Source organism: Pangasianodon hypophthalmus, chromosome 14 (genome assembly GCF_027358585.1).
Source record: "Pangasianodon hypophthalmus isolate fPanHyp1 chromosome 14, fPanHyp1.pri, whole genome shotgun sequence".
Taxonomy (NCBI): domain Eukaryota; kingdom Metazoa; phylum Chordata; class Actinopteri; order Siluriformes; family Pangasiidae; genus Pangasianodon; species Pangasianodon hypophthalmus.
In genome coordinates, this window is record NC_069723.1 from 7,950,434 (window position 1) to 7,972,692 (window position 22,259).

Genomic DNA, 22,259 nt, shown 5'->3' on the forward strand with positions numbered 1-22,259 from the left:
GGGTACGGGATCCCAGAAACTGAACAGTTGAAAATTGGGTAAAAGACCATTTTCCAAATCATCAACCATTCAGTTTTAGTGAGACTGTGTCCACTGTAGCCTCAGATTCCTGTTGTGTAAACTCTAAAGTGAAACCTGATTTGGTTGCCTGCTGTTGTAGCCCATCTGCCTCAAGGTTCAATGTGTTGTGCATTCTTAGATGCTTTTCTGCTTAGTGCGGTTGTAAAGAGTGGTTATTTGAGTTACCATAGCCTTCCTGTCAGCTCAAACAGTCCGGCCATTCTCCTCTGACCTCTCTCCAACAGAAATTTGAAATATTTTCTGCCTGCAGAACTGCTGCTCACTGGTTGTTTATCACACCATTCTGTGTAAACTCTAGAGACTGTTGTGTGTGAAAAACACAGGAGGTCAGAAGTTTCTGAAATACTCAAACCAGCCCATCTGGCATCAACAACCATGCCACAGTTAAAGTCACTGAGATCACATTTTCCCCCATTCTGATGTTTGATGTGAACATTAAGTGAAGCTCTTGATCTGCATCTTCATGATTTTATGGATTGTGTTTTTAAAGTGTGTGTGTGTGTGTGTGTGTATAGGTGTGTGTATGAAACAGTCTTGTTAGAATTCCAGAGATTGGAATTGTAAATAGGTTTCACTTTGACTTGTGACTGAGTGTCGTGTGTGGTGGGGAATGGCGGAGGATTCGTGGCAGATGCGGACATGGACATGACTATAATGAACCCCATTTGGATGAGGGCTGGGTGGCTCCAGGCCATAGCCCTCCCAGTCAATCAGATATTGGAGACATCCTCTGGGATGACGTGTCAAGAATGGCCATTACTCTCTATGTAGGTGTTCCCCCCCACTGTCCAGAGTTGATAGTGGTGTCTCAGTGGGAGATGTCTTGTCTAATGGACCAGAGACTGTGGGTTTGAAGAGAAAGACACTTTAACTTGGTGAGAGGCAATACTGACAAGGTAACTGGAGTTTATACGTGACCTCATTTATGTGCTGAAAGACTTTGAAGGGGATAGTGTAATTGTGATATCCGTACCTGAACAGACGCAAATCTCTGGTGGCTAACCAAGCCCAATCTCCAGGTTAATAAATGTATGTTTCTGATGTCTGTCTCCAAACTCATGTCACTGAACAGCCTGATCCACATACTGTATCTGTGGGCAGCTTCCCTTGCCCCCTATCTCTTTTGAAACCACTCATTAACAGCAAGTGCATTGGCATGGCATTCTAGGGGAAAAGGTGAGGGTGGTAAACGAGTAGAAGGTCAGCACAAAAATATGAATCTTCCTTTTTCCTGGTGTACCTTCTTAATTGGACCATTAGCCTGAGAGCAATAGCCAGATGTTAAATTTGTTGACACTCCCATCTTTTTTATGAATGATCACCATACTTGTGATATGAATTGAGGCAATCTGTATGAGACTATGTGTTCAGGGATGCCAAAATACTAAAAAAAAAAAAAAAAAAAGTGCTGAAAGTGGAACCACAATTTTTTTTTGTCAAAATCTAAAGAGACCATTGATGCTGAGGAATTGCAAAGTCTCCAGGAAGAGCCCTGGAGGCTTTGTTTTGGGCACATGATAATCATAGTTTGTGCTGGATATCAATAAAGCATGGACTCCCACTAGCAAGCCTTTGTTATGTTTTGGTGGCTCTTAGACATCCAGTAACTAGAGAGGTACTGTATGTGCCCAGGTGTTGAGGGCATCACAGAGGTGAGGACATATGTTTTATCTGGTGGGCCTTGTGCAGGAATTGGCTGACCGCTGAGGACTTGACCTATTTCTTGATCAAATGTCCCAGTTCATGATGGCCATAAACAGGATTGAGGCAATATAGTGTCTTTAGTCTCAGGTTTGAGGCCTGACGAGTAAATGCATCAACTTTGATGTCTTTGGAAACAGAATGGTGTGAGAATGGTGAAATTGAATCAGAAGAAAAATAGAGGCAATCTGGCTTTTTTTGGGATGAGACGTTTTGTCATTTTCAGGTATTTAAGTTTTTTGTGGTGAGTGTACACTGTAAATGTGTACTCTGATCTCTCTAACCAATGGCACCATTCCTTTAAGGCTAATTTAATGGCCAACAATTTTCTGTTCCCATTGGTTTCCTAGAAAAGAAAGCAATGGGGTACATTTTAGCAGAGGAGTTCTGATGGTGAGAGAGCACAGCATCAATCCCCTTCTCTGAGGTATCATCTTCGAACGTGAAGGGCAGACTGTGGTCAGGGTGTTTGAGAATAGGTGCTGTGGTGAATGATCATGTGAGGGCTATGAATGCCAGATTGGCTTGAGTGTTCAAGACAAATTATTTTGATCCTCCTTTTAACAGTGATATGACTGATATGAGTGATTTTGCACAAATCCTGCCAGGACCTTGCTTGTTTTCAAAAAAAGTAAATCAGTGCTTCTCCGGCCCACTGTGATAAACTCATAGTCTGTGGCTAAGCTACGAAACTTCTGTACTCCTCTGCAGGATGAGAAAGTCGAGAATGTCTGCTGATCCACCAGGCCACTCCTCGTCAATTGATTTCCTTTTAATTCCGCAAAGTGCTTGCAATTTGAAAATGAAAATGTAAACTGGAAAATAGATTATACAAAATTGAATACAAAAGAGGAAAACTGATGTTGTAACTTATATTAACTGACTTTGATATGATATTTTCAATATAATGGTTATATTGCCTCCTTTTTTTATTTCCCCATTTCTTTTTAAAGAAGGTTCAAAAATCTTCCATAAAATGTACAATGTGTATGTCTTCTGCTGGACTCTGACTCTGGGGATCAAGGAGGCAATAGTAGATACAAAGATTTCTTTTAGCATCTGATAAAAGTGGAATAGAATTCATAGGAGTAATATGGTCCTCACATCATTTTCACTATACACTGTTAGGGTTCATGACATGTCAGATTGCTCAGAAAGGCTGTATAAGGCCTTCATAACTAGTGCAGGAGTGTGCAGGCCAAGAATTTAATTTTCTTTCTGTAATTTATTATATTAAATAATTATCTGAGATCCAGGAAACTTTATCAAATGGTAAAGCATGACATTTTTGAGAAATGCTAATTATTCTAGAGGGTGTACTTTTCACAGCATCTGAATCATTTGGACAGAACAGATGCATGCCTACTTACTGAGATATGTGCAGTGTGCCAAGATGGACACACTGTGCCCGATATTTTGTATGAGCTCAAGTTAATGGTGGGGAAAAAATAAGAATAAAAAGTAAACATTACACTTTAAAGGATGCCACATGCACAGTAAAACATCAGTGACTTGACTAAACATTTATAGGGCTAGTTACTTAAGTGATAGGTTTAATTCAACAATTTAAATTAAAAACATAATAAACCTGGTAAACTTAGTCTGATATGTATGTTTATCATATAAAACATATCGAATATCACTGATGTTTACATAGAACTATGCTAAATTGAAATGTATGCATGGCATGCTTTCTTCCATATGGAAGCATTCCACTGGCAAAATTCAAATTAAATGTAACGTGAAATGGTATGCATGTACCCTTACACTCCTGAATTTCCCATTCATATATACCATTTTTTGCATTACACTGTAAAAAAAAAATTGCTGTAAATTTACAGTATTTAATTGACAGCAAAATACTGTTTATTTTATAGGATTGTACTGTAAATGATTAGGCAATTAGAGCAGTTTATTAGTTCACAGTAAAATATCAGAAAACACAATGCATAGTGGGATATCTAACATTTTTATCTAACATCTCCTTGTGTCGGGATGTGCCAATTAGTGGATCATTTTTGTGCCCTTTGTTTTAGCGACTATTTTAGACTAATAAAAACCCTGTTTGAGTTTAAATTTATATGCTAGTAAAAACTTTGGTTAAGTGAAACCATTTGGTTAACTCAGTGATAAAAGTGGTTGAATCAATGCAAGCTAGTTGTGTTAGTTGTAATGGCTCAGTGATTAAGGTTATGTGTTCAGATCCTAGCACTGTCAAGCTATCATGGTTGGGTCCTTGAGCAAGACTCTTAACCTTCTGTGCAGAAATCAACAAAATACATACTGACTTTGCAACATTTCAACACCATGTTAGTAAGATGGATAACTTGAAATGGTTATTTCAATAACCGTATTCTTATTCTACTGTGTCATGTCACTGCCAGCCTCACTTGACACACAAACACAAACTCCGTTCCTCAAGATCCTCAGCCAGCTAAAAAACTACAAAGCCAGTCACCTGATTTATCACATGACTTGTATCCCTGTTCACAGTCCACTGATTACTGATACACACCCTTTCCCAATCACACTAATCCCTTCAAATAATCGAGACATTCCCCTGTTCTGTGCGAAGTCTCTCTCCTGCTTTCTGACAGTTTAACATTCTTGTTTGTAGATCGCCCAATCCTGCCTGCTTTTCACTCTCAGTTTGCTTCACCCTTTGATTGTCTGCTTTGATCTTTTTAATAAACCAGCATTTGCACTCAAACCCCGGGAGATCTCCTGACAGTGCTGATTCTGTGGCAAAATGCATTTTTAAAAAATGTATTCCTCAAACTAACTTTCTTACAGCAGAAACATAGCTCTAAAAATGTTTCACAGAGGTGTTTTTTTTTTTTGGCTGCAATATTTCAGAGTGTCTATGACACTTAGTACTTAGATTGGATGAAAGGTGGACGGTTGTAAAAATAAAAAAGCAATCAGATCATGCATTTCAAATCCATACTGCCACCAAATCAGCAGCAGTGAGAATATGTAATGGTAGTATGGCACTGATTCTAATTTACATCTCAAATTTGCTGTCTTTCATGTGTGGTGATGTATTTAGTAATAAAGTAAGAAATCTGTTTGGCATGGGTAGTGTTGCTGCCTCACAGCTCTAGGGTCCCTGGTTTGATCCTGAGCTCGGGTTACTGTCTGTGTGGTCTTTTACATGTTCTCTCCTTATCTGCATGAGTTTCCTCTGGGTTCTCCTGTTTCCTTCCACCTTCCAAAACACATGCCAGTTAGGTGGACTGGCTACACCAAATTGCCCCTAGAAGTGAATGTGTGTGTGTGTGTGTGTGTTTGATGGACTGGCAAACCATCCAGGATGTATTTATACCTCATACCCAGTGTTCCTGGGATAGGCTCCTAATCCACCACAACCCTGACTAGGATAAAGTGGTTACTGAAGATGAATGAATGAAGTTCCTTATTAGAAAATGCATATAGTTTACATGATACTCATGTAATAATATGTGTGCAGAATGTCAGAATACATTGTACATTGGAATATTTCCAGGTTTTTTTCCCCAAAAGGTGAGTTGGAAGCACTGAAAAGCCCATCAGCTTGTGAATTGAGAATTTAGAGAATGACCACCTTTTCATCCAGATGAAAGCCACTTGAGTGCCTTCAAATAGGAGCTGAGGTAAATAATTCCTTTTGATATCCATGTCTCAGTGGCTCTTTGTTATGGATTTTACCTCATAGCATTTTGGATGCTGTCCACAGTTTTACAATTTCCATGTTCAAAAACACTGATTTTGTATTAAAGCTAAACATGACCCTGAGGAGCAGTAGCTCTTTAGGATTTTGGTAGTAAAATTGGATACAGTTCTCAACTGTAGTGCTACAGTAGCTTGCCTCACATCCATAAACATTAAAGAGTACAGTTTTGAATCCCTTTGCAAATGAAAAGGCAAATATTGCAACCAAGCAGGTTGCAATATAATTGAAAAAAGTCATGTAACTGAGTTGACACACTTTAAAGTGATGCCACAGAAGAAACGTTTGGTTTTCTAAAAAAAGTCTCCATCTGCTCCTGTCATGAACTCCACTTCCCACTTCGCCATCACCAACTACTTTCAGAAACTCCATTTTGCATAATCTACAACTACTGAATGAACTACAAACATGTACAGTCACTCTCTTTAAATAACTAAACTTTCATTTAAAAAAAAACACTGCAAACATTGTCTCACTCCTAGCATTGCTCTCTGATTATTGAATTGACCTCTGTTTGTTTGTGTACTTTTTTATTCTTGATTCTTGATTTGCTCAGTTTCTTGGCCAATTGCCAAATATTTTTTTGCGTGACTGACTACGATACTGGATTTGCCCTTTCGGTTTGTCTGTGGATTGTGTTTTAATAAAACCTTGCATTTGAATCTGAAACTGTGCAAGATTTGTGGCAAGTACCTTTTGGTTGTTTAATTATTATAATTAACATTTTTATTGGTGCAATAGAGAGCTAAAATACTCTTTCCCACCATAAATGTCAGAATTATTTGAAACGATGCTTGGGGTGGGAAACGATTGTTCTGTTCAATGTGGCAACAACAAAAATGGCTAAAGAATAGAAAAACAGTTCTTCTATGCCATTGGTTTAAAGACCCTTTATTTTAAGATTGTACCCATATGGAAATAGGATACATTGAGATATTTAAGCAATATTACAATATTTGTTTTTATACAACAGTTCTGTAAACAAGTGACATTTCGGACCCAATATAGACAAATGTTCTATTTATTTTTGCTCTGCTAGCGGAAATAGATCCCAAACAAGTCACACTCACTTTATACCATATAGTGCCATTCATTGCTGGTTCTTTACGGAGCCCCTGCAACTTGCAATTGATTGCATGTGTCAAAGCTATCCCTGTGATCCATACACAATTATATGTGTATGATCCATACACAATTATATGTGTATAAATCTGTAAAACTAAAAAAAAAAATCGATACTGACTTGCAACATTTCAGTTTATTCATTTGGCAAGACACATTTATCCAAATCACCCTACAAGTGAGGCAGAATTAAAACCAGTCCTCCAGTATACCTGAGGAGTTGACATGTTGAGGATATAGGGCATGACTAATTGGCCCAACATCTCTGGCAGCGCCAAACTACCTCTGCCTCCTGATGTAAACTAGTCTCACAATTTCCACTTCATAAGAATTCACACAAGATCAGTTGTATAAAGTTTCAAATTCTTAGGTTTATGCCAGGTGCAAAGTGCGATAGTGGGATGCATAATTACATACACTTAATTAGGTTAATCCATGAACTGTCACCAGAATACATAGCTGGTTCCAAAACACAGACAGACAGCAACAAAATAGGATATTCTATATTCAATGTCAAAGACAGAGAAATGTCAACACCAAGAAGTCCAGAGAAAACAGAACTGGAAAATAAGGCTTTAATGACACAAAATGAAAAATAAGACTTTATAATGAGAGAGAAAAAGGAGCAGGGTGTAAACAGTCAAACTAATTAGTGGCTAAACACAGAACAGGTGCACACATTTGGTAAACAAACCAATGACAGGACCGGGGAAAAGACAGAACTAGAACCAAAACAAAGGTACATGGCAAAACAACAAAAACAGGTGGATGACAAAGAACAAGTGCAGACAGCACTTGCCACGCTGGGAAACTCAGATGTGGTAGTTTGTGACACCAGGACTGTGGGTTGGCGTGATTCTTATGATATTCAGAAAAAAAAAAGATCCCTGATTATGACTACTGACTGAATTTTACCCTCAGTCACGTAGCCTTGGTTGTTTCTCCTTTCTTTGTAAAAGGTCATTTTCAAGCAGGATTTAATGCCTACAAAATGAAACAGCAACTTAACAAAATTTTAAATAATGTAGCTTTAGTTCATGAAGTGATTGAGGAAGGGAAACGTAAGCACATGGTGGACAACTGCTGTTCATGTTTCCCTCAGCAGAGGATGTCAACCCTTAAATGAGATTCTGCATTTCTAGCTGACCTTGGTATCTTTTCTTTTTCCAGTAAATACCAGCTGGCATAGTGCACATGCTGCACTGTCTTCCATCTGTTGTATACTTCTTCTACTGTAAAGGTTTGATTATAAAGGAAGATGGTAAACTTTATAAAACTTTACCAATCTGTGAATTAGCTACACTTGGTAGCTTCATTGCATTAAGGTGTGTTCAGAAATTATCATATAAATTCGTATAAATTAACAAATCAAACAATTAGTTTTTGTGCTAAAATCATTATTATTAGAGCTGTATTTCATTCATGAAGAACTTATATTTATCATGAATATAATATTTTGTATAACTATTAGGTGGCACACATGAATCCATGTGTCACCCATTACCATGGGAAAAACCGAAGAACACAATAGAGACAGATGGTTGTAGACTTATGGTTGTAAATACACATTGTTTCAGACCAAGTACACTCCTTCATGGCATGTGCTGGACAAACAAGTCAGATTCATAGAGGCCCCACCTTGGTGCCAGATACCACAGCAAACCTTCAGATGTCTTGTGGAGTCCATGCCTCGACAGGTCAGAGCTGTTTTGGTCGCACAAGGGGGACCTACACAATATTAGGCAGGTGATTTTAATGTTTAGGCTGATTGGTGTAAACTGCACATGGACCTTAATTCAGTGCGAAGCCTCAATTGCCTGTGTGTTATGCACTTTTTTTTTTTTTTTACTTATTATTGTCTTTATATTGCATATGACCCTTGATTTGCTGGTATTTTGACCACAGACTGTTTAACGAGTCAGATATTTGGTTATACAGATTGTTATTAAAATTTCTGCACATGGATCCTCTGATCCTCTCCATTGTTACAGAAGGCTTCACCTCTACCCTTGAATCCAGTTGATTCCACACTGTGCAGAGCAATAACCTGGTAGCATGTTCACACAATCCTTGCATTGCACATCCAGAAAAATATGATGGATCTCCGGGTAAATACAAGGAATTTTTTGATTAAATGCTCTCCCTATTTTCAAGGTCTCCATCTCGTTATCCTAAGAAGCTACATTTCTAGAAATGTTTCTAGTCCTGTTAAAGAGCCCTCCATGCTCTAGATGGAAGTCCATTGGGGAGTGGTAAGATCCACCCCACCAGCCCTCTCACCATACTGTATAAACAGGTCTGCTCCATACTTAATCACTCACTTTCATAGGAACAGAATCTCAAATTCTAATGGACTTGGTTACCCCTGGCTAGCCACCCATATCCCAATCGTTTCCTTGACTAATGGGGAATTAATATCCTGGAGTGTTCAGTGTCACATATTGCCAAGGAAGAGTATGTCCAGGAGGCCTTAACATTGGCATATATCTGCCCCTCCACATCTCCTGCAGACTCTGGGTTTTTCTTTGTGTAAAAAAGATTCTGTCAATGTGATTTATTGGTACCCACTTCCTCTAGTACCATCAGCTCTGGTCCCGCTCCAGAAGCAGACACTAAACTTTACTTGTGTAGTGTTTATAATCTCAGCAGGATGTGCAAAGGGGACGAGTGGAAGACCTTCTTCATTACCGCCTCTGGACACTACAAATAACCGGCAGTGCCTTATGATCTAGCTAACGCCCCTTCAGTCTTCCAGGCCTTCATTAACAAGGTACTGCATGAGGTTCTCATTCTTGTTTATTCCTCTTCCGAAGCCAAGCATGTAAAGCACATCCACCAAGTCCTACAGGAACTCATGGCCAATCACCTCTACTTACACCTTTTGCCTTGCCTACTGTGATTGCTGGTATTTTGACCATAGACTGTTTAACAACTCTGATATTTGGAATGTGGACTGGTTGTGGTTATACAGATGGTTATTAAGGCTTCTTCATATGGATTCTCACACTGCATCTGAGCTTCCAATCTTACATTAGCCAAAAGGTATTACATTTAAGGAGTGGTCCAGGTTGAAATGTGAATGTTCACACTCGCTCACATCTGCTCCCAAAGTAAGCTATCAGCATGCACAGTGTTTGTGTATGAAAAGAAGCCAAGCAGAGAATTGAAAATTGACAAGAAGCAAATGACAATAGCAAACATGCATGATAAAAGGGTAGTGAATATAAATGAACCCCTCTTACTAAAACTGTATTCCTATGGAATCAGCAATCTCATGGTGAAATGGATGAGGATGTGTTGCAGCAACAGGTTCCTAGAGGCTCTTTATTCATGCATTTCCAAATATCTGTATTTTTCAATATGCACAGCAGGAGCAAGCTTGGGCATTGCAGGCAAAATCAAAAACCTAATAAGAATTCCAAGGACACAGAGCATACAGTAAAATCAATATAAGAATAATATGCTACCTTATAATGGATAGCTAAAGCAAAGTACATAGAACTGACAATAATGGCTCACCTCTCTCATAATTATAATTATGGCCAGAACTAGAGGAGAAGCTAAGAAACTGGAAGTAAACTGGAGCGTTCCTTGTCACCAGTATGACATAATCTTTGTGCAGTAATGGCTGATTGTTTTCAGTCTTCTGAGTAAGGCAGATTGATTTGTATGTGATAGTAAAGTGGGGCTCAGTCAGTGAAGGATGAACTGAAAGTTAACAAATCCACCAACCTTTGATCGCTGTGGTCCCTGCTGCTAATCATAGTTTATATAGAAATAGAAACAAAAAACATCCACTACAACCCTGACCAGTATAAATTAGTCACTGAAGATATATGAATGAATGAATGAATGAATGAATGAATGAATTAATTAACTTTTAGCTCTAACGAGGACTGTGCACACCTAATTTTATAGATAACCATACTTTTTGTAATCTCACTGAGCACACCTATTCTGAAAAGGTAAAATCTGTTCTTCAAAATTAATCAACAGCTCCACAACCACTAGGAATACAGACATGAAATTAATTGTGCTATAGACCCTAGAGACATTTGTTCAGTTAGGTTAATGAATTTTGAGTAATCGCTAGTATTACATGCCACTTTATAAAATGTTGACCTGTTGTTTCCCTTCACAATTATAAAATGCTGCATTTACAGCAACATGAATTTGGAAACCTGCCAAGAGAAACATCAATATAATTGTGTTATTAACTTTGAGCTATATGGAGGACTGCACACCAACTTTAATTTTCTGACTGGCTCTTTAAGTTATAATAAACAATTATAATATTTTATGCCTGTTCTAATAAAAATGCAGTCACATAACCTATAGAGGTAAAATCATCTCTATGATAAACCGTAAGACATGCCCACTAATTCACACGCTTTGTTATTGAAATTTTATTTTATTTATTTATTTATTTATTACTTATACTTATGCCCCTTACTTATACAAAACATTGTACTGATACAAGTCTGGGAATAAAAATATGAATATGTAAATAATCACTGTGTCAAGAAACATCAGGGTAACTAATAAAAATGCACTTACATCACCTACAGAGGTAAATCCACCCCTGTCTACTAGCACAGCAGATGACCAACAATTTTGGTAAATGCAGCACTTAAAGGAAAATATTTAAAGGGCACTAAATGTAAATCAGTACGCATTACTCCCAATAGCTCAAAATAAATAACACAATTATTTTGGTGTTCATACACACAGTGATTATGGAGCCATTGATTTTTTTTCAAGACTCATTTCTACAAGTGGACCATTTTAGAATGTACAACACGTCGAAGCTTGAAGCTGATAGGCTACAACAGCAGAAAACCACACCAGGTTCTGCTCCTTTCAGCCAAGAAAAAGGCCAGGCAATGTTTTTTTTCTTCTAAATTCTGATGTTTTTTTTTCTATCTTGCCCACTGTAGCCTCAGATTCCTCTTCTTGGCTGACAGGACTGGAACCCCACTTGGTCTATATATATATATATATATATATATATATATATATATATACACATGAGAGAGAGAGAGAGAGAATCAAATTATGTGTGTGTTGATGGTTACTTCTTGTGGTTTCTTCTGTATTTTTAACCTGATGTTTATATAAACACTGGTCATAGAGCTATTGATACATTTCCTAGGCAATGCAACAATTTCTAATTGCAAGAGGAGACAACAGGCCAAAATACAGTACTTCATATACTGAGGATGTGATGGGTTTAGATTGATGAACAATTCTTGTGGGTTCTCATAGAGGTGATTTTTAACCTTTTCAGGTAGGATATGTTCACTGCTTTTAGAATCATTTACAATTAAACTGATATCTGTAGTGATTGTGGAGATTAAATGAATAGACACATCTTTTGAGTGATTGTACCTCTTCCACTTATGAAAGTGCGTTTGTAATAGCATAGGTAGGGCAAACTGTAATTGTTAGTTATCAGGTAATGTCAATTTGCAAATTAAAGTGGTGTGCAATATTTCTAATAGCTCAGGGTCAGTGGCACATTTAATCTAATGTCTCTACACATAATGGTTATGGAAATATTTACTGATTTCATAGACCTATTGCAATAATTGCAAAATGTCATACCTACAGGGAAGAAGTCAGAATATTTTAAGACGTACTACAGGATGTGCACTGGAGGATGTCTGTTTTGGGTTCTCGGAGATAATTTTACCTTTACCAGTCAGGTATGTGCACTGTTATTAGCATATTTCTTACCTACCAGTTAATATGGTATCTTTTATAAAATGAAATTAGTATGCAATACTCCCTATAGCTCAAAGTAAATAACAAGTTCGTCTAATGTTTCTACGCCTAGTGGTTAAGGAGCTTTTAATGTTTTTCCAATACCTATTTCCAGGGTTGGAAAATGCTTGAGTAGTTTTACTGCAATATGTCAATAGAATGGGGTCATTTCAGTTTAGGATCCAAAGTTAAACAATTTAGAAAAAAACGATCAAGAATCAGGCTAATTCGCCATCTGCAGTGACCTTCATATGCTACACAATGTGGTTAGCGCTATAGATATCCATGTGCAATTGAATATGGATAAGCCACTGGACTGCAGTGTGGAAGCTGAGGATGAGCGCCCCTGGCCCTACCTCAGTAAAATGTACCAATACGTTGCCGTAAGCAAAGACTTAAAATGAGACGTCTCCTTTTGCCTCCCTTAGCAGCATGAAAAAAAGCACGTTGAGATATGTTTTGCTAATTTGTTAACATTAACTGGCAATATTTAACTAATTCAGCCTGATTTCTTTGCTAATGCCAGGTTAGACTAGCATCAATTCTAATACCTAACATAAATTTGCTAGGCAGCAAGTCAAATTCTGGTTAATGGTAAATATTGCAAACCAAAAAACAGAATAGTTTTAGGCAGCTTTTACTCAGCTTTTACTCAGTTCAGCACAGAGAAAGCATCCCATTAGCTGGTGACTCAAATAAACCAGGACATCAAATATACATGGTTGTTTTCCACTTAGTGGGGCTAAATTTACAGTACATAATATTAGTATATTACCCAGAAATTCAGCTCCCATTTCTTGAAAAGACAAGAGAAGCAAGCGAAAGCTGAAAGCTGCAGGATATGAAAATTTACGTGACATCGCAGGATGACAAGTTTTATGAAAAGTGAGCAATTTAGCTACCTCACAGATTCTTTCACACAGTCCTATTACACCATCTAAACAGGGCATTCACACCAACAGTGTTCTTCAAGTGCTCATTTTCTTTGAAGATTGCCTTAATTTAGCTTTGGGAAGAGTCTAAAGGGGGTTATAAAGTTTTGACTTGAATGAAGGCTATATCATGTCATGTGTGTAGTGCCCTACTATTAAAGGTAAATTACAGTCACTAATGTGTAGACTAATAGTGGCTCATGATCGATTGAGTCATCTTTACAGTGAATAATAAAATGTTACACGAATAACACTGATTTAAGTGTAGACTCTTTCTTTAAGTAAATTTGCTTCTTTTCTTGCAACATATTTAAGTAAATCCCATTAACTTTTTAGTAAAATAGATTTTGCAATGTAATCAGTCTATTACAAGATGTTTTCTCTGGAAAACAATATCATAGCAGACTTTTAGATTTGCATGTATTAGGTTGGCAACTTATTAGATTACAAAATGCTTATCGTGCATATTATATAGACTCACTGTCATTTCTTATTGCATTTATTGACGTTGCGATCACTGTATGATTAATAATTATTACAGAGACAGTCGGGCACTAGCACTGAATCTTAAACGCTGAGCTACTGCTTCCCCAAACCATGATAAATGAGTCTAACACTGTTTTGACTAAAATTACATAACTTGTAAAATCACCCAATTTTTTTTGCGCACTCAGCAAATTCGAACTTTGGACAAATAAAGCTCGTAAAGTATTAGTACTGGGAATATCTGAGTATTCCCCTAGATGTTGCCTCTCTAGTGATTAACACTGTTATTAACACCTTATGTGCTAATGTTGACCTAGATGTTATAGCAATGTTTTTGGGAAGTGTAGCAGTGTTTTTTGCATCAAAGTTTCCATTACTACTGATTTATAATCCAACTGTGAGTGATGTTATGCTTATGTGATCTGCATGATGACACAAATACTGTTCATAGAATACTCCCTACCTAGTAAACTAAAAGTCTGAAATTAGCTGGACTATTTCTGTGCTCACTTGCTCCTGATATCTTACTTAGTTTGACATGAAAAGAGTACTGTTAGACAGAATGCTCTTGTAACATTTTATCTAAAATAAATAAATAAATAAATAAATAAATAAACAAACCACAACATGTCTGCCCTCTACAGAAGAGAAGACCAAATTGCAGATGCCCTGGCACATTACACCACCCCACAAACTATAATTATTCCTGTACAGTACATACAGCTCTGTGGAAAAACTCAAATGGCAATTCAGTACTTATTGTTAATTATTTGGTGGCCAACAATAATTGATAGGAAAATACACCATGCATTCATTTTCAGTCAAGCCATGCAGTACTTATTTATGACTTCAACATATTTCCTGTTTTTGATGTTATAAATACATTTTCCCATCATTAGTGTTCATTTTTGTTATTGGTCATAAAACACACAAATGTCTTCAAAAGTAAAAACAGTATGAAATCTTTATATATTCCTTTTTGTAATACTGAACTTTACTATTGACCTGAATAAATAAATATTGCTCGGCTGTTTGACTGAAAGTAGAATTTACTTACTACACATTTTCCATCATTATTGTCTGCCACAAGTTAATTAACAATAAATACTCAATGGCCCTTTAATTAAAAACAAAATCTGAATTTTGCACAGTTCTGTACAATACACTTGTACATCACATTTAAGTGTTATTCACTGACAAGGTAAATTACAAAGCATAAGTGGTTTAAAAAAAAAAAAAAAAAAAAAAAAAGCAGAATCCATTTACAGAGCATAGTTTGCCAGTCTTAGCCCTCGAGTGCCCAAAAGTACTACAAAACGCTGTATCAGTGTTTCCCCAGCTCTTATGCATATGACTGAGCAAAAAAGCACTTTCAAATGTGTGTTAAAGCAAGAGGAACATTATATTGAGTAGAACAAAGGGCTGATACTGGTCAGAATCGATAAGATTTTCTGATATTATATGATGAATTCAATACTATGGACATGTGATATTGACTGACTGACACATCTCGCATTAAACATAGGACATAACTTGTCTTAACCCTGATGCCATTGTGCTTCTGATATTTCACATAAACATGGCTGCTGAAGCCTGCAGAGAGCAGATAGTTACTAACAATAAAATTAGTTACTAAGATGTTTTTGGTATTGGAGTGGTATCAGATATTGGCGAGTGTTGTACTGAAAAATGGATAATGGAATGGAATCCCACTGGCCAACAGACACTGGGTTAAAGTGATGAGATCTCACCAGTAGGTGGCAGCAAACACTTGCAATTCAAACAGTGAACCCAAGCCTTGCCTTTTTTCTCTTTTTTCTCTTTTTTTTTTTTTTGGTCATTGCTTCCTGTTGATTTTACCAGATGCTGGGTTATACATAAAAATGCAAAAAATTAACCCAGCAAAATCACCCAGCAGGCTCAACCCAGTGTTTGGGTAAAACAACAATAACAAAAAAAAACCCAACAAAAAAAACTGTAAATATGCTATAAAATGCTAAAGAAAAAAAAATCAATTTTACAAAATGATCTAATTCACTGATAGCCAACTTGGGTTCATTATGTGAATTTGTATTTCAATCTGATATCCAAACCTAGTTTTATCTGCTCCTGCTCTACATAGTCCCATGCATGGGAAAGATTCTGTGCCAGAGGGAAAAGCATTCATAGCAGTGATAGAACGTGCAAGAATGTGCAGGCAGAAATTGTTATGGGCTGAAAAGCAAAGCCTTCATTGCATTGCTCTTACATTGCTTGATCTCTTCAGGGAAAAAGCAAAAAAAGTGATTGTAATTCCTTGTTACATTGCATTTCACTTACATCAGTGTGTTGCAGTTGTGGTGTACTGAAATGCAATCACTCTCTAATCACAGCCCTATGCCGTACTGAGGGGTGGGGCTGTAGTCGGAGAAGAGCCGAAGTGTTATTTTCCAGGAGGCATTGCTGTCCACGTTAAAGAATGTTCTTTATAGTTTGTTACTGTTTTTTTCTTTTCTGCTGCATTCACTTTGAACTCTTAGCAGAATTATTAATTAAAAAACAAGTGTTAATATAGTTTACAGCAGGATGCAGTATGTATTTTCATCAAATTTCTTAGACTATGAAAGCTAGCAGCTTCCCCAAACAAGAACATTTCATATAGGACATAGGAGAAGCAGGGAGGAACTCGGCCTATCTGGGTAGTTTAAGAAAAGCCTCTTGTGTGAAGCTCCTTCAGGAAAGATGAGAAGATGTCAAGAGTGTGCAAAGCATCAACAGGAATACAGTTAAGAATTTTAAAATATGAAATCGTCTTCTACAAAATAATAGAAAATAGTACAATGAAGAAATCCCTTCTATGAGCAGGTATGTCCAAATGTTTGACTAGTAATGTGAATTGTGTGTGTGTGTGTGGGTTTTTACATCTTGGTGCAGACCAAATAAGATGCAGACCTCCACAAGGATAAGAATATCTGACAGTTTTGACCTTGTCAAGCCTCGACATTTGGCGGGTCCCCATGAGGAAACAGTGATACAAAAACTGTTACAAAAACTGCAACTAATTAGCTGCATTAATAATAATGTCAATGTGTGTGTGTCTGTGTGTGTGTGTGTGTGTGTGTGTGTGTGTGTGTGTGTGTGCAAGCCAGGTAACAGATAGCAGTTTAAAGTGCAACTAAGCTTTATCAAGGCCAGCAAACAGGATGCTTGAGGATATGCCTCTGACATAAGGTTAATGCTTGGCTATAGAACAAGATAAGGGCTCAAAACATACAGTACATCCAAATCAAGACAGAAACTGGGAACAGTTGTGCGAACAGAAAATCACTATTTTGCAGTAGCCATCTCAGTGCCAGGATTTGAACCTTACTGAAACCAGTGGTCTGAATTACAGAGAGCACTGCAGTCCCCGTGAGCAAAGCTAAGAATATAAAGGAGCACTTCAACCAGGGGATGCTTGAGTACAAAATCAAGCTGCATGAATGTTCAAGATCCCTTTACAAGTGCTTTTTAACCTTGGCAGGCTTTGGTACAAGGAGACAAGATGACATATGCCAGATCTACTATTTTTGATTCCAAACATTCCAAATTCAGTTTTTTGGTTGCATGTGAGAACTTGACTGGAGTCAAGAGATAATAGCGTGCTCCTGCTCCGACAAATGCTCACAACAGACAAACAAGCTAGAGCTGTTGATCAAATTGTATACCTATGTACTATTCTAGACAGTTGAGTGTTTACATTATGGTTTGTTATGTCAGAATTAAAAAAAAAAACGCTTTATCCTTCAAACCTTCAGCCCCCATTTTCTCCCTAATTCCCACTCATCAACCATCTTTCCCCATCATACAACAGCTACCAAATGGGAAGGGTGAATTCTAACACGCGCTTCCTCCAAGACATGTGAAGCAAGCCAACTGAAACTTTTCGAACTGCTACTCATGTTTTGTCACAGGGCAGCATAACACACTCGGAGGAAAGCGCTGTCTACCCTCTTCTGCATACATGTGCTCACAGATGCGCATGATTGGATTGTGTCGCTGTGACATTCCTCTTGCCCAGATCGCACAGCTAATTTTGCTCCCTGTGGTGAGGATTTGAAATCGTGCCACTCTGTTTTGTATACCAACATTCTAGATTAGACATGCACCTGATGACAAGTTTTAAAGAAAAACAAACAGAGCTTATTTGTGTGGTTTAAATCTCCATGCTGCTGTACAGAGACAAATATGTGCCCCAAAACAGCTATACAATTCACAGGTCAACATGGAATCCTGGTGCAGCACAGCGGTGCATCAGGTTGTGATGCTGCCACACGGCCCCAGAATTTAAATGATAGCCACCAAACGCAATCCAGTAAAAGTAGGTGTGACATCAAATGCTTGTCAGAAATTAGTTAAGAAATTGAATTAATCATTATTTTACTGTTAAATGTGTTCCCACTGGGTTTCCCCACTCTTGATATCATTTGCTCATTATTCTTGGTGTCAGAGCTAAGAAGGGCTTAGAGAACATGGGAAAAGGTGGAAATAAATTAGGTTGAAGTAGGCATACTGTTTACTTCAACAACTAATTGTCATTATGAAACATTTGCATCCTTCACTGGCGGTGGTCTTTTTTTTCTATCTTCCTTACCGAATATAAGGAGGACAGAAAAAAACTGATCGAGGTCCAGTAGCTGTGAAGGCAGAAGATCTTCGTATACCAACTGCAAAACCTATCAGGATTGAATCAAGGAAGCTCTCAAGACTTGGCAAAGGGTTTTGGCAGTTTCATGTTGTACTCATGGTAACTTCCGATCACATTATTACATCTATTTGAATAACTTGCTCATGAAAGAAGGGAGTGGCTAACACAGGCTTCCTTTATAGAAGGCACTTCTAAATGTGATCTAATCCTGTTTATGTTCAACAAGCCACTGCAACAAGTTTAACAAGAGCTTTTGAAGAACAAATGTACATGGATAAGTGAGATAGTGGATTGTATTGTGCATGATTTGACATAATCCTGTATTTGTTCGGTTTTTCAAAGCTGTTGTCTTGTTACTTGTTGTCTTGACTTGTTACTTATTCCACAGAAATAAGATTAGTTCATACATTTAGAAACATTATACTGTATATCCAATCTCATGCAATATGTTTTTGTCTAAACCAAAAGTGCCCAAGATTTGAAAAGTCAGTCTACAGCTTAGGTGGAATTCTATGGATAGACAAGTTTAATTAAAGTGTTAGCACTGGGACATGAGACAGTACACTGTCATTGCCACCCATAGCATATGCAAAATATTCAAAATGAAAACTGAACAATGCTTACTTGCACTATGTGTGCACAGTTTCTTTAGACAAGCAAAAATAAACTATTTTTCAGCAGGTAGTGTTGCTGCCTCACAGCTCCCATGTCCATATGGATTTCTTCTAGGTTCTCCGGTTTCCTTCTACGTCCCAAAACCATAATATTGTCTGGCTACTCTATATTGTGCCTTGGTGTGAATGTGTATGGGCCGGATGCCCTGTGATGGACTGTCATTCCATTCAGGGAGTATTCCCGCCTCCCACCCTGCGTTCCTGGGATAGGCTGATGACCCTTGCCAGGATAAAGCTCCTGAAGCTAAAGTTCCAGAAGATGAATGAATGTTTTAAATCAAGAACTCGAATTGTGCACAGATGAAATAGTGAAAACTTTGTGTAAACATGATTTCCTGACTCAGATTTAGTAACCCGTAGCCACATGATAATAAATTGAATATCGTACTACATTGCGTGTAAGAAGCCCTTCCAGGCTACTGAGATGGAGGCCATTACATTTTGTTGTGAATGATTATCAGATTTCCAAAGAAATAGGTAAATAGGCAGAAATCATATTTCCACGTTAAAAAAAAACAGGTTTGTGGTGCTTGGCCTATTTTGAGACTCTGGCTAGGAGCGTAACATTGTTCTTTATTGGTCAGGCCACATGGAGGTTTTCTAAGGCCAGGGCCCTCTCAGGGCTTAGCTGAAGACAAAAGAGAGCATCAGTCCATTCATCCAGCAGTGACATCATTATTTAGAGACTGAGATGAGATGAAGCAATAAATAAATAAATTAATTAATTCAACACACCCATTTCACTGGCTGTTTCTTTGTCTACTGTAACCCTGCTAAGGTAACAGCTTAAACCAGTAGGAATTCGATTCTGGTCCAAACTGGTTTTTGCTGCTAAGTGCTGGTTTAGTTGGTCAGCCAACATGGCGATGCAGGATGACTAGCAGAACCTTGCTGGTGAAGCTCATCTCGCATTGGTGTTTTCACAAGCAGGTTACTTGAAGATGAGCCGTTTAGATACACAGTAACGATAAAAAACAAACTGACAAGCTGATATTAAATTCCTAAAGTCATCCAATTGGCTTTTTAAAAAAAATATATATCCGTATAGTAACCTACTGAATTCAAAACACAGAGCTCTAACATCCATCTTCGGCTGTAAACCGAGTCACACGAAGCCTGTTTGGGATGGATACCCTTTCTCAAGCTTCCCGGTCTAACACCTGTGAGTGGATATGTAGTGCACTATGTAGTGTGTAGCAGCCATTATTCCTTACTCTAAGTAGTGCAGTAGTGTAGGGTACAGGGAGTAGTTTGGGGACGGATCCCCTCTGAGGGGGGCTCGCGCACAGTTTCCCAAGCTTCCCAACGGATGAATGATTGGGCGGATGGATTCTAAGAGTGTGTGCGCGCGCGCGCGTGTGTGTGTGTGTGCGCGCGCTACGAAAAGCAGCCTGTATGCACGCGCGCTTACTTCTGCCTCGTTGACACACGGGCGTGCTATTTTAAACTGCAACACTGACAAAACCGTTGCTATTTAGCAAAAAACATTTAATACAACAAACAATAACTCCGAGTCCACGTTGAATTCATACGGATTATTTAGTTATAGCTGCATGAGGGACAAGCGAGTGATGGCAATGTTTCTGAACAAGGAGATCATCTTGATATTTCTTTTCCTTGGCAATGCAGGTAAGATTGGCTTTAAAAGCATTGCGCATTTCTCTTCACTTTGTGCACAGAAAATATGGTGTGCAGCGTCGTTTTGCATTTGGTTTAAAAAAAGAAAAAAAAAAGATCTAGCCTAGCTTGATGGATGGAGAGTCAAGTGAAAGGTGCACGAGCGGACCTGTTTGAACGGTGCGTTTATTTATCACGCACACACACAGAGAGAGAGACACACACAAACACACAGCCTGCATTCAGATCACACTGGCTAGTTCATCCAGCTAGCTAGGTCGCTTAATTTGATGCTGGAGGGTTAAACTGATTTCTGATGTTCGGCGAAATAAAATAAAATAAAAATAAAAACAGAAAGTTCTCTTCGGTTTGACTTCTTAACGTTTTATTATATTTATAGTATACGGGCTACATAAGAAAGACATTATCTCGGTAGTTAGCAGCAGTGTTTTCAGACAGGTCTGACAATAACAGCCTGTTTTTCACTCTCCTTGTCTGGGAATAGTCACCTTAAAATGGTACTTATTTTAAAACTGGGACGCTGGTTTTAATAAATACTCTTACCTTTAGCCAGTTTCGGAATTGTTAGTCAGTATAAATATATATATTTTAAATAAATGTGTTTATAATATCGTAAATTGAGCCTGCCAAACCCGAAGAGCATCTTCAGTTCTGTTAAAACGGCTTTCCTGTCAGGTTATTTAACCGCCTGTGTGTGTGCGCGTGTGCGTGTGTGTGTGTGTGGGGGGGGGGCGTTTAGATAGCTGGTTATTTAACCGTATGTGTGTTTTTGTTTTTGTTTAAATAACTAACTGGCTAACGCTTCTCGGATGTCGCGTGCACGAGATGCTTCAGGTGACAGTTTAGCTGAGGTGCACTCGCGGCACGCGCGGGCAGCAGCCAATCACAGGTCGGGGAATTTGGGCGGGAACAGTCCACTGCTGATCACGTAGCTACGTGGGGTTTCTAACACCCGACTCTATGTTGCATGTCGTTAATAATAGAAACGTTGTCGTGACCATGCTGAGGATTTCCAGTGCTGCTGCTGAAAAAAGCAAGAAAAGAAAACCTGTTTAAGTTTGAAATTGTGAACATTAAACATTAATTCTTGGTGTCCTGATTTGACAGGATCCTTAAATGAATGCTGATACAGTGCTTCTGTTTATACTCTGGAGGTGATTCTGTAAATACTTGATTAAAGGAATAATCCACCCTGAATGACTTGCATATTAATCTTTATAATTAACATGCGGGGAGCCAAGATTGATTTTGTAATGACATTCTCAGCTGACGGGCTGAGACTGCTTGGGGATGGGGGGCATGGTGACGTAGTGGTTAGCACTCCTTCCTCGCACCTCCAGAGCCGGGGGATCGATTCCTGCCTCCGCACTGTGTGCGTGGACCTCAGATGTTCTCCCCATGCTTCGGGGGTTTCCTCCAGGTACTACGGTTTCCTCCCTCAGTCCAAAGACGTGTGTTGTAAACTGATTGGCATCTCTAAATTGTCC

General features: G+C 38.2%; 1 protein-coding gene across 4 annotated transcripts in view; it reads left to right on the forward strand.

Moving 5' to 3' along the window:
- Window positions 1-20,474: 20,474 nt before the first annotated feature.
- Window positions 20,475-22,259, forward strand: part of ncam1b (neural cell adhesion molecule 1b) — a 94,327-nt gene continuing 92,542 nt past the window's right edge. For all 4 annotated transcript variants that reach the window (XM_026924372.3, XM_026924374.3, XM_026924370.3 and 1 more), the window contains exon 1: window positions 20,475-20,763. In XM_026924372.3, coding sequence (XP_026780173.1) covers window positions 20,688-20,763 — 76 coding nt within the window. In that variant the 5' untranslated portion in view covers window positions 20,475-20,687. The remainder of the gene's footprint in view (window positions 20,764-22,259) is intronic.